Source organism: Nuphar pumila, chromosome 2, assembly GCF_984573655.1.
Source record: "Nuphar pumila chromosome 2, dmNupPumi1.hap1.1, whole genome shotgun sequence".
Classification (NCBI taxonomy): domain Eukaryota; kingdom Viridiplantae; phylum Streptophyta; class Magnoliopsida; order Nymphaeales; family Nymphaeaceae; genus Nuphar; species Nuphar pumila.
The window spans coordinates 83,472,003-83,484,536 of record NC_143250.1 but is presented as its reverse complement, the minus strand read 5'-3'; the positions used below and the strand labels follow the sequence as shown (position 1 = coordinate 83,484,536).

Here is a 12,534-nt window from a genome sequence, read left to right as displayed (position 1 = left end):
TGTTCTTTTGTCTCAACTTTTCTAGCACCAATAGTGGGATAAGACTTTTTGAGGATATAGTCGTTGTGCTTTAAATTTGACTCGTCAAATCGATCAAGTTTCTCAAGGTCATGAATCAACAGATTGATAGAGTTGGATGTTGAACCATAGGCCATATTAAAGTTCTAAAATTATTGGAACAATCAGTGACCAAAAACAAGATTTAAAAAAATTGAAATCCCAAGCCTAGAGGCACATTCTTAAGATCACTATTTTTAAAACTTCAATCACCCCACTTCGAGAATTTTGAAGATGTGAAAAGGGTTTATTACGACTAAGTTTGCAAGATACGACTAGGCTTGAACCTCTAGAGAGTCACTGCTTCGTAAGATCAGGTGACCTTTCCCATATTTGAACTTGGCAAGCTAAATCGAGAACAAAAAAATAGAAAGAGAAAGCTTGAGAATCAGAAAATCTGATGATCCAAAAGACGAAAAATGAAGATAGACTTTAGGAAGGCCAAAACATTTTTGTGAAAATGCCATAAATCCAACGGTTTAAAAATTGAATAAAAATGACTCTGAACGGTTACACACCTTTGATTAACAATCAAGGACCTCCAAAATTGTCCAACAATCACAATGCCTCAAAAATGCTATATAAATGCAATTTTAAAGTCTTTCAAACAGCCAAACCATTCGAAAAACAAAAGGTCAAAAAATGGCTTAGTCAAAGTGCGTCGTCAAAACGCCACATTGTGCTTCAAGCATCATTGAGCATACACGTGTATGTGCACAAATAATGGTGCATTCATTCATGCACAAAGCGCAACAACATCCGCAAGTCACTATAGCACACAATGTTTACCAAAATTAGAAATAGAGAACAAATACTTTATTTAAACCACCAGAAAAAATTCTCTCTTATATATGGGACTAAACATTTTCAAAGCACTTTTTTGTTAGAAGAGCATTTTTTTTATATTTATAGGGAATAACTGCCCCAGGGTCAGAGACCTAACTGTGTTGGCTGTTAGAGCAGCATTTAGAGCTTGAAAAATTGCATTTATAAAGAATACTTTTTAAAAGAAACCTTATATATATATGGATCCAAGTTTATGGATCTCAAGTTTTAATCATGTTGGCTGCTGGACTTGAATCTCCTAGTTGGTATACCCTAACTTATTTAAAAAAAAAAATCTGATATATGTATGCCGTTTTTTTGGATTTTGATTTATAAAATTAATACTTATGTTATGTAGCAATTTAGAAAGGACATTTAACCTACATATTTGATACCCAAAGCGGAAGCTACAACTAATTATCTAGGAATATTTAGAAATAAACAAAAAATATTAAAATGCAAGAAATAACTGGAATTAACTGAAAATTAACAAAGCTAGAAGTCAATCCATAATCCAACTCTCCCTCACTCCTAGGTCTTTCATCTTTTTATGGGTGAAAGCTTCAAACCCTAACAAATTACAACTAAAAAAAAAGATAAACACTACATAATCTCGCGATATTCTCCCTTTCAGAGAAAATCCCGATACCAAGATTTTTGACATTACTTGTTAAACAAGACTAAAAAATAAGGTATAGAAGGGGAAAATATAAATTTTCAACCACCACAACTAGAGTTTGGAGGGCTATTCAAAACCCTACATAAATTTTCTCCTCGTCCTCGCGGGTTTCTTAGGGGGGGGGGGGGGGGGGGGGGTGGAGGGTTTTAGCAGAGGGGAGGGAGGGAAGGGGGCGTAACGGTAGAGGAGGACACCCTCCATGGACTCCTCGTCCCATTCTTCGACGGGCTCCTCGTCTCCTCCTTCTACGGAGGCGTTGATGGACCAGGTGAAAACCCAGTTAGCTCAGGCCTACGCCGAGGAGTTCCTTGAGGTAAACACGACCCCCGACCTCTCTCTCTCTCAACTTCATTTGCTTTCCTCATTTTGTTCTGGAATGTTGGAGGAAATGAAACTGTCATTCTTCTTTAGGGAAGGCAATTTGGGTTTTCTTTGGAATTCTTAATCTTTTCATGTAGAAGATCGCCTAATGTGGTTCAGTGAAGTCAGATATGATCGAATTTCGCCTTATTTTTAGGCCTCTTTTGTGGGTAGAAGAAGGATTTGTGTTCCTTTTTGTCCTTTTTTTCTTTGGAGATATATAATTTTCGTGGGAAATCTTAGGTTAATGAAATGAAAGTAAATGGAGTTCGCAAAGCATCCTGAAAATTGGTGACATATAAAATAAATGCAGTTTTTCTCTTTTTGGGCTCCTTTTTGGATTGTATAAATTGCTTCATCGATTGGGCTTCAGATATGGTCTGCTTAGTTTCTGTAGCTCTTATGTGCTCTTAGTGGTTTCAATGCTCGCATGTATCGCAATGTACTGATTTAGTCTATCACTTTATCTCTCATGAATTTTGCTGGATGATCTTCTGTTCTTCATGTTGTGTACTTGTAGGATAATCTCTTTTTGAACAATGTATTCCTTTCATTTTCATCTACCTGATGGCTGATACTTGACATGCATCATTGGCAGATAAGCTCTAGTGTCTTTGACGTTTGGCCTATTTATATTGTGTATTTGTGCAGCCATCGAGAATTTGACTATGGATGTAGATTTTAATGATGCGTCCTTTTGTTTAGAGGGTGGGAAGGTGATTCCTCTTGCCATTCCGAGTAACTAAGATGGTTTTTTCTCTTCTCCCTATCTTTGAGTGCCCTTTGAGAAGGTGCTATGGCTGTGTTTGGCAGCCTTGCATTGGGGTGCAAAAATGGTTTCAATGTTTTGCCAAAACATGGAGTTGGGATTCAGGGCATTACCAACTCCAACCAGGTGTTTGGCTGCTCATCATGGTAGTTTGGACACTTCCATGAATTAGTTTGGCTCCCAAACAGGTGTGTATTTTTTGGCCTCACCTGAACGTGGGATTCCTCTTCAGCTTCTTTCACAACTCTTTTACTGAAAAGAAAAAAAAACAGAATTAGTGTGATTCCATTAGATAAATTAAAATCCCACCCACAACTTCTTAGAGTGGATGATATCTGCTTGATAAAATCCAATTTTTCATTCTTGGGTATCACCGAAACATGCTCACTGTTTTGCAATTCATCTTCTGCTTCCATTGGTTGATCCTCTAGGCATGACAACGATAGTGAGGCAAGGACCCTAATCGTGGGAAAACTAAGCAGGTACCTCTTGGAAACAAAAAGCACAGCCATCTGATGAAACCACTGAAGAAAGTCGATGACCCTTGTCAAAATTAACAAGACACCAAAAACTGATTTCAAAATATGGCCTAAGAACGCTAGAACAATTTTGGAGGCACCCAGATGAGGGTTTAACAAAAAACCACCTCAAATGGACAATCTAGAAGCTACCCACAAGGGGATTTCTTGAATTCAAGGGCACTCAAGTGAACATTTTAGCTAAAAAACCAAGAATCCGAAACATCTGATGATTTGAAGGGAACCAAATGGTAAGTTCTTGCTCAATGAGTAGATGGGAGACACAAAAGAGCTCCAAAGAAGCAAACCCAAAGATGGGCGAAAGGTAAAACAGATTGAAACTTACCTTGGTCGAAGCTTCTTGGGAGAATAAGGGTTTACTTGCCCCCTCTGTAGTGATTGGACACATTTTGGTGGATAAGAGAAGGTGGGGGATCTAGTTCACCGGAAAAGGTTAGGTAAGCATGGTTTCAATAGAGGGATACAGAGTGAGAGTAGGTGGGATGCAGGGCCTTGGGTAGGGCATCAGGCCTGGCATCCATTCTTGGAATCACCAAAACTCACCTCTTGGGGTGGGTGTCGAAATCATGCATTGGGGAGGGTTTTGGCATTGGCAAAATCCTCCCCGGTAGCCATGTTTTGGCAAAACACGACTCCCAAACAACCAAGTACATCGATGTTTCCGCAGCACAATGCCCATGCACTCCGACTCTGTGCTCCCAAACACAGCCTAATGTTAACCCATTAACCATTATTCATGTATGTAGACTTTTCCTTCATATCTTTGCAGTAGCCCAACAACAATGCATTTAAAGTTTTATAATTGCAATGTTTGGATTTTTACTGCAAGAACTAGAACCTATTATCTTCCTCTATATTTGATTCATGAATTATTTGATATTCTTATTCTTCATTCAAATCTTAGGATTTTTACTGCAAGAACCAAAACCTATTATCTTCCTCTATGGTTGAGGCATGAATTCTTTTATATTCTTATTTTTCATTCATCTAGACGTCACTTGTAGGGTCATTTTCATGTATGGGAATAATAACATGGAACCAGGTATTTTGTGTTGTTACCTCCTTTTCTAGTTTTCTTCATTGATGCCAATTGAGATGCCATCTATTCACAAAGCGTGTGTAAATGCAAAGACATCTGTTGCCATCGTCTAAAGGCATCATAGACGTTTTATTGTGTAATTTCTAGATGTGAAGTTTCTCTCAGATTGTAAGGTCATCTGATAAATTAAAAACGTCGGTGTGATATTTCTCAGTGATAAATACATATTATCTTGAATCCATTAATGACAATAGCACAAACTTTTTTTTTATATATGAAGTGTTGAATATAGTTACAATCACTGTCACCGATATCAGCGATATTTTTAAAATATCACAAGAAATACCAATATTTTAAGGTAGTCGGTATTAAAGGTAATATCTTGCGATATTTTCAAAATATCGCCATATTATCACAATATTTTTGGGGAAAACTCTTTTTTTTTAAGTATGCATTTTCTATTTTTTGTTTTTTTATATTTTAAAACCTTTAAAACATGTTTATTTATATTTTTGGAAGAAAACTAATGCAAAACTTATTATTTTCTTAGATTTTTTGTTGTTATTTATATATTTTTTTTTCAATTTTTTAAACTCCCGAGATTTATCAACTTTTGAAAATCTCTCCAAGAAATATCATCTCCCAGAAATTACCTTTAACAATATAGGTGACTATGGTTACAATACATGTGTTTGATCAAATACATAACCATGAAATGAAATAAATAAGAAAAGGTGCTGAAAATCCATAGAGTGAACATATCAACATACAAACAAATAATGATTTACTGTGTCTTGCATTTATTGTTGGTTTCGAATGGTGCAACTTGTAAAACTTGTTCTCAAGAAGAAGAGAAAAGGTACAATTTGTTAATGTGGTCCTATTAATTTGCTTGTGGTGCTGTATTTTGAAACGTTGAGTATAATTTAGTTGTACCATGTATTATGTGATGGCCTATTCTCGAGGTTTTGAGCAAGGGTGGTAAACAAGCTGAATAAGCCACACTTTCCTTCTTCAGTCTTGGCTTTTCCTGGCTCAATGCCAACCCAGGTTCAGGCTTGCACTCACCATGAGCTCAAGCTTGGTTGCTCAGGCTTCATGCCGTGGGGTCAAACTGAGCCCTAACTAGCTTGCTAAAATAACGTTATTGTTTCTAAAGAGAGATGGGAAAGTATCAAGCACTTGGCCTCTTTTAAAGGAGCTGCTCGCTTTAAACAATTCTCTCACACAGTAATCTATAATAAGGAACCAAATGTATGCATTTGTTGCCTTTTTCTTTCATTTTCTTGCTTGGTGGAGATCTCATCCTGGTTGTGGTATGTGCTTCCTGGTAGTTTTACACTATTTACTTGTAATAAGTGAATTTTATGAAAAAGTTAAAATTATAAGAGTGGCTTTTTATGAGCTAGTCTATTTTTTTCTCTTCTTTTCAACAGTAATTTCAAAATAACCAGTTAACTGTCATCCAACATGATTCACTTTAGTATTAGGATTGTCCAAAATTGCATTTATAGATCATGATTCGCTTAAGTAATAGGATGTGCAAAACTGCATCTATAGAAAACTAGCTCTGCAAGCATCATGAGAACTCACCAGTCTTCAACCCTGGTCTTGCCATGTTTGTCCATTTAAGTGTATCTCTTCGACAGTGCCCTGTTTGCCTATTCAGGAGCTTTCATGCTTTATAACATGCCCTCTTGCACTTAGGGATGGGTCACATGCTGAACTGCTTATGAATGTGCAGGCTATGACCGTAATAGTTAATTTATTACAGAAGTTGAGCTTGAAAAAGTTTAAAGAATGCTTAATAGATGAGAAAATCAGGCTGTGTGTGTGGGGGGGGGGTGGGGGGGGGGGGCATGTGCACGTGTGTTTGTGTGTGTAGTATTCACACACATGTGCCTGTGTTTGCATGCTTGTCTTAGTCATGTTTTCTCTGTGAGGCAATTTATTGGAATATTGTCAGCTTTTCTATAGAACTTAGGAAAATCATGGCATTCTTTAAAAAAATAAAAGTAAACAAAATGCATGATTTTAGTAAAAAAGTGATAGAATTTAACAAAATGTAGAGGAATGACGAGTAAGATAAATAATCATATTTTAAGTTGCATAAGATATTTAGAATAAAAAAGTAGCATGAGAATATTATGATAATATTGATTTACAAGAATTCATGTTTGATATTAAAAGCCATATACTACTTGAGAAAGGCTATTAGAAAGTGTGATATTGAAGGCATATTTGTAACTTTTTGTTGTTTTGATTTTTATTTTTTTGTCTTACTAACTGATAACAATTTTGGAAGATTTTTTAATGGTGATTATAAATATTCATGATAAAGAATATGACCCAGATTGGGTATCTTGACTTTCAGTCCTAACGACTGCTATTATCTCTCCTCCCTCAGGCTGCCTACTCCTTTCTTCTTGTTCTACAAGTGACTAAGATAAGTTTTGTAAGGTGGTTTATGGTGTCACTCTCAAGCCTATAGTCTAAAGCTCAAGGGGATATGCCAAAATAGAAGATTGGGTTGCCAATGTTACTACGGAAACTGCAATACTGGCTTTGTAATTTCTTTCTCGTGTCCTTTATTTTTGGATCCTTTTTATCTTGTAGAAAAGCAAGGATCAAGGACTCTGCTCATCTGATAGGGGCGGCTTGTGAATGTCACCAAGTTGACGGGACACACAAGTTCGAAACCCATGGATGGCATCTGTTGCTGCAAGGTCGAAGCTGGGTGTACTCCTCGATGGGCAGGGTACCTCAAGGGTTTTACCAACCGGAGGCCAGCCAATGTGCAGTCGATGATGGCGGGGGGGGGGATCGACTATACAACAAAGAAAAGCAAGAATCAAAACATTATTCATTCAAGTGTTGACCCTGTCAATCAGTCAGGTCATGATGCACGCCCCTGCTTATTTTCTTTATCTTCACCTTAATGGAATTTGATTTTTTGAAGAATTTCTTTTGCCCTCCGGTTCCATGTTCCATTATACTGATAATGAGAGTGCTGCTTGAATTGTAACAAGTGGACTGAACATATTGGTGTCAGGCTTTTTCCATCTTATGGCCTAATCTAGCTGGGGCAATGTGTTCTCATATATTCAATCAAAGGTGTGAATCACAACTTCTACAAATCTCAAACGATGGATAAGTTGCAGCATTTCCTTGGTGAAGACCAGCTGGGGCAATGTCTTCTCATATATTCAATCAAAGGTGTGAATCACAACTTCTACAAATCTCAAACCATGGATCAGTTATTTGGTACTATATTCACCTCTCCGAAGACTTATGGATTCTTCTGACGTTGATTTGCACAACCATTCTCTATCATCGTTATAATATTCACTAGCCTGTTTTATGCTATGTTGATCCATATACTGATTAGTCTGATTGGCAGATCATATATTTACTTTTTATCTCTGTTTTTTGCAGGGTTTATACCCCATGTTAGTTTTTTGTATTATCTATTGTCCATTTCATTCAGCAAACATAAAGAGTTAACCTCATAGATATTTGATTTGACCTGCTTTTCTCATAAGCTGCCTGCGTCATTTATGAAATTCTACTGTTATGTTGATTATTGGAATCCCTTCATAATCTGCCTCTATTTTTTCAGTAGATCTTCCAACTCTTTCTCCGTGGAGCCTGTAGTATGTGGTTCCTGGATTAGAATTGGTTTCTTTGTCAATAATTTAGGGCGACATATGGCTTCATAAATTTGGTATGGGATTTAAGGTGTGCATATTTTATTATTTTAAATCATCAAACACATGATTATGACAAGCCTTAAACTGGTTCCGCGTAATCCATTATGAGGGTTCTGTGTTCTTGAGAATTGGTCATTGCCTTTTTGAATGGTGTAGAAACTGTGACTGCAGTATTACAGGAATCGTGGTTCTTTTCTAGATCTGCATCATGCAGATTGTAGTTTTGCCTCATTATCTTCTTTTCTGAATCTGTGTGATCGGCTTGATGCGCTACGAGTCCATGTTTGATTTGGTAGAGTGGATCATATGATTTGTTATGTCAAGTGTGTCATTATTTTCATTCATGATATAATGTAGTAATGTGATAAATATTTACTTTTTCTGCCTTTTTTAATGCAGACAGTAAGAAACAAGTGTTTTGCCAAATGTATCACAAAACCAGGGACGAGATCAAGTGGCAGTGAAAGCAGTTGCATCTCAAGATGTGTTGATCGCTACATAGAGGCAACTGGTATTGTCAGTCGAGCACTTTTCAGTAATATCCGTTAGCTTCAGACATTGTAGCGGAGTCCAAGCTTAAAATGGGTATCGTTGTTCTGATGTAAACATTCTGTCTTCTGCTAAAGATCAGAAATGCTGTTATTCGGTTTTGTCCTGAGATTGCCTTACAATTCTTAGTGAATTAAGATCCATTTTTACCTTCTCTTATTGTAATTTATGATCAAAATCAACCTAATTAGCAAGCAGAATTGGTCCAACTAAAACTAATTTGGAATCCGGTAATAAGGGTACAAGAGCCTACTAGTTTAGTTGGTCCTACGACTCTGTAAATCTCGTACCAAGTGGTGTACTTTTTTTCTTTCTTTTAGTTACACGGTGCCTGGTGGCCGTTATATCGTAGCTCGATCCCTCCCGAGGGAAAACTCCATGGCTAGGCCCCTCGTTCCCTAGGGTCTAAGCTGGTCATGGGCTTATTATGCAAAAGGATATGACGCCTGCAGGATTTGAACCTCAACCGCTGGAAGAAAAGTTAACACCCAATTTATCGGTCCTGAAGTTTTTTGTACCTCAGTTCAACCTTTTTGTTTCGTCTTTATTTTTCCCTTCCCACAGTAAAGAAACAAGCGAAGATGTAAATTAGCAAAAACTTAGAGAAACTTAGAGAGAAGATTAAAAAAGTGCTAACAAATAGATTTGGATGAAGGAATCATTTAGCTAATCTGGTTCCAATGAGCTTTAATTTAATTAGATTCGGACGTGGCTTGGATTTGGATCTGGATTTTGATGCAAATTTTTAAACCAAATGAGAATCTGATTATTATTATCCTAATGTGATTAGGATTTGATCAGTTGTCCATCTCAATTTTAAGCCGTTGACATCCCTAACCCTAAGAATCGAGTAGCAAGAAAGCAAATCCTGTCAAAGAAATGCTTGAAAAGATGGATTTGGACTGAATTATATAGCCTAACCATCTTAGTAAACCAGTCAAAGAGATGCTTTTTTTTTTTAATTTATAACTCAAAGAAACTGCACCCGACACAAAGATTTGGTCTCACTGGCTCAGCCCGGCAGCGTAAAACTCCAAGGCTAGGACCCCCTGCCCCGGGGCCTATGCTACACAATGGCTAGCTCAGAGGGGCAACACCCATGATAAGGGAACCTTGACTGCCCGTCAAGCGGCCAAGGCCCCACCCCCACTACATCAACCCCCCTTGGGGCAAAAAGAGATGCTTGAAATGGAAGTTTTTGCAACTGAAAAATTGGAAGCAGTTTGAATCCTATCTAGAGCCAAATCCAGTCATTTAGGGGTAACTAAAACAGGTATACGAACGGTTGGTTTTTACATGGGAAGAAAGAATATGGCACGGTTCTAGACTTCTACTCTGACCCAAATAGTGCCAATGTTTTGGAAATGTCGTGATTTTATTGCCCGTTTTTCAAAATCCGTTAAAATGCGAATAAAGATCTTCAAAATAACTGATATTTTGAAGACATGCCAAAAAACAGTTTTTGTAATATTCTTATATTATTCAAATAGTTTTTTTTTTTTAATGATAAAGGAAAAACCAGCCTTACGGGCAAAATGCACTAAAAACCAAGTGACAAAAAGAGAAATGGTTTTGGAGATGCGGGGTATCGATCCCCGTACCTCTCGCATGCTAAGCGAGCGCTCTACCATCTGAGCTACATCCCCTTAGTGTTAGTTAGCTTCATAGTTACATATTATGTACTTTTTTAGTGAGCTAAATCACCACGGGGCGAAAAGAAATTCGGGTGCTGACCCAAATATTGGCAATGTTTTGGAAATGTCGTGACTTTATTGCCCGATTTTCAAAAGCCATTAAAATGCGAATAAAGTGAAATCTTCAAAATATCGGTTATTTGATATTTTGAAGATGTTGAACTTCTTGTCGTGATATAAACATGCCAAAAACAGTTTTTGTAGTATTCTTATGTTATTCACATATTTTTTTTAGTGATGAAGGAAAAACCAGCCTCACGGACAAAAATGCACTAAAGAACCAAGCGATAGAAGAGAAATAATCACATTATAATTGGAGATGCGGGGTATCGATCCCCGTACCTCTCGCATGCTAAGCGAGCGCTCTACCATCTGAGCTACATCCCCTTCATGACAATTTTTATGTATTTTCTTTCTTTCTCTATTGCTCATGGTGATTTTTTATTTGTCTTATTTTTTCTAGAAATTATGTCTGTGATCCTGCTTGACTCATGTCGGAACGTCTGAATCAAATACTGTGATCTTGCTTGACTCCAGTTATATGTCGCGACTACTTTACAAAGTACGTACACGGGCCACACAAAACACAGAAAATCGCTGCAAGTGTAGCGATTTTGATCTGTGTTCTGTGTTTTACACAGAAGATCGGTGCACGCGTTAGCGATTTTTTGTGTTTTGTGTGTCCCGATCACCTAACCACGGACAGCATGCAATTGGGGTAGAAATACATGAAAGCATATTACTTACCACCTCGACGCTATCCCTAGCTGCAAATGCTAGAATATCAGCACAGGAGACGACTCCTTTACAAGTGGCTTCCAAACGTGATTTTGCTCTATGAATAAACTCGAGCCCACGGAGGCTAGGGTTGTTTGCAGGAGAGTCTTTCTCTGCTGTGTTTGTTGCAGTTGAGTCGATGAGGACAGATCCATCACAACCCTTCACAATCATTAGAGATGCATATAGTTAGGTAAAACATGAGACTCATGATGCATGTCTAGCTCTTAAACGACTGTCATGAGGATCAATATACATAAGAGTACATAGTTTCATTTTGTTCCTACCCTAACAAAACAATCATGGAAATGCATTCTTATGAGGCCAGCACCCAGACCAATGTTTACGTTGAGCGCCTTCCTTACTTCCACTTCAACGATAGACTCGGCATCGTCACATTTGCCGTCATAGAACCCTACTTGAAGTTGAGCTCCCAGACGGGCAGGCAGGAAGAGACCCACCATGAAAACAATGAGCACCCTCATGATCCAATCCATCTCGAGTTTACTAATTACAGACGCTCGTGGCCTCTATGGTTCAATAAAGAACAGCTTTATATAGAACAATAAAGATGGTCCCAACTCTGGTATTTACAATGATCACACATAGAGACAAATAAGAGCGAGGATCATGTGCAATGTAATTGCACACTTTTAGAAGCTAATCACATTCTATCATTGTCTGGGCCCCACAGATGACAAGTTGTATCTCAATGATGGAGGGTGATCGGGTGCAACAGCACACTGAAAGTGTGCAATCACGTCGCACCTGATCATCCCTCCAAATAAAACACTTTGTGGAGTTTTCACAAATTTTTGGTATTTTTGTTGGTTTTCGATAGTGAAGGTTAACTCAAGGTTATGAAGTATTGGGATGGTGGTGTATGTTCGCCCCCGATGAATCCCACGTCTGTGTTCGGGGGTCTGAATGAGCACCACGTATACAAGCACATGGGGCTCGTATTCTCATGTATGTTGACATCACTTAGCATTGGAGTCTGGTGTGGTTGCAAAGACTTAAGTACCCTTTCTTGCTATTCTTCCCATAAAGCGATGGTTTGAGAAAATGATAAAAATGCCCTTCATTCAAAAAAGAAAAAACAAATAGTTCAAAAAAGGACAAACATGTCCTCCATCCAGAAAGTCAAGGATGATGTTGACTCTTCAAAGTCTACCTAGCGAAATGAACCTTAATCGTTTTGCCGATGGTAATCCGGCGAAACGATGGTGAGCCGACGATCCGATGGTGAGCCGGTGATCCTATGGTCATCCGACGAAACAAACCTGAGCCATCAAAAATGTCTGTTTGAACTTTTCATCGTCATCTTCTTCTTTTTCCTTCTCCGTAAAACACTGTAAAACTCTCTCTCTCTCTCTCTCTCTCTCTCTCTCTAGAGAAGAAATCAAAGGAGGTAAAGAGTTCCCCCTGGAGAAGGCCATGAACATCAACTCTCTCACTCTCTCTCCCTTCTCTCTCTACTTCTGTGCACATCCAACAGACGATCCTACATTGCTCTATCAAACACCGACTGACCTG

The 12,534-nt window shown here is 38.1% G+C and overlaps 1 protein-coding gene, 2 non-coding genes and 1 pseudogene across 4 annotated transcripts; 1 reads left to right on the top strand and 3 right to left on the bottom strand.

Annotated features, from left to right (window-relative positions):
• Window positions 1-1,746: 1,746 nt before the first annotated feature.
• Window positions 1,747-8,706, top strand: LOC149845879 (uncharacterized). Of its 2 annotated transcripts, XR_016430483.1 has the most exons (3): window positions 1,747-1,874; window positions 6,885-7,484; window positions 8,378-8,509. XR_016430483.1 is itself a non-coding variant. In XM_089997769.1 (2 exons), exons 1-2 carry the CDS (start codon window positions 1,761-1,763, stop codon window positions 8,525-8,527), a joined length of 264 nt encoding a protein of 87 aa, XP_089853895.1. In that variant the 5' UTR covers window position 1,760; the 3' UTR covers window positions 8,528-8,706. The 2 variants fall into 2 exon arrangements, 1 of the variants encoding a protein (XP_089853895.1); XM_089997769.1 differs by lacking the exon at window positions 6,885-7,484 and having other exon boundaries at window positions 1,760-1,874; window positions 8,378-8,706.
• A 1,394-nt stretch (window positions 8,707-10,100) lies between these two features.
• On the bottom strand, window positions 10,101-10,173 carry TRNAA-AGC (transfer RNA alanine (anticodon AGC)). The gene has a single exon. It is a non-coding gene; the product is annotated as a tRNA-Ala (tRNA).
• A 266-nt stretch (window positions 10,174-10,439) lies between these two features.
• LOC149845876 (peroxidase 5 pseudogene) lies at window positions 10,440-11,495 on the bottom strand (annotated as a pseudogene).
• Window positions 10,536-10,608, bottom strand: TRNAA-AGC (transfer RNA alanine (anticodon AGC)). Its single transcript has one exon. It is a non-coding gene; the product is annotated as a tRNA-Ala (tRNA).
• Window positions 11,496-12,534: the final 1,039 nt, after the last annotated feature.

Bases quoted from the DNA above. Each gene is read 5' to 3' on its own strand.
- LOC149845879 (XM_089997769.1), top strand. From the start codon at position 1,761: ATGGACTCCTCGTCCCATTCTTCGACGGGCTCCTCGTCTCCTCCTTCT. The intron at 1,875-8,377 runs GTAAACACGACC...TTTTTAATGCAG, and splicing joins ACGCCGAGGAGTTCCTTGAG to ACAGTAAGAAACAAGTGTTT.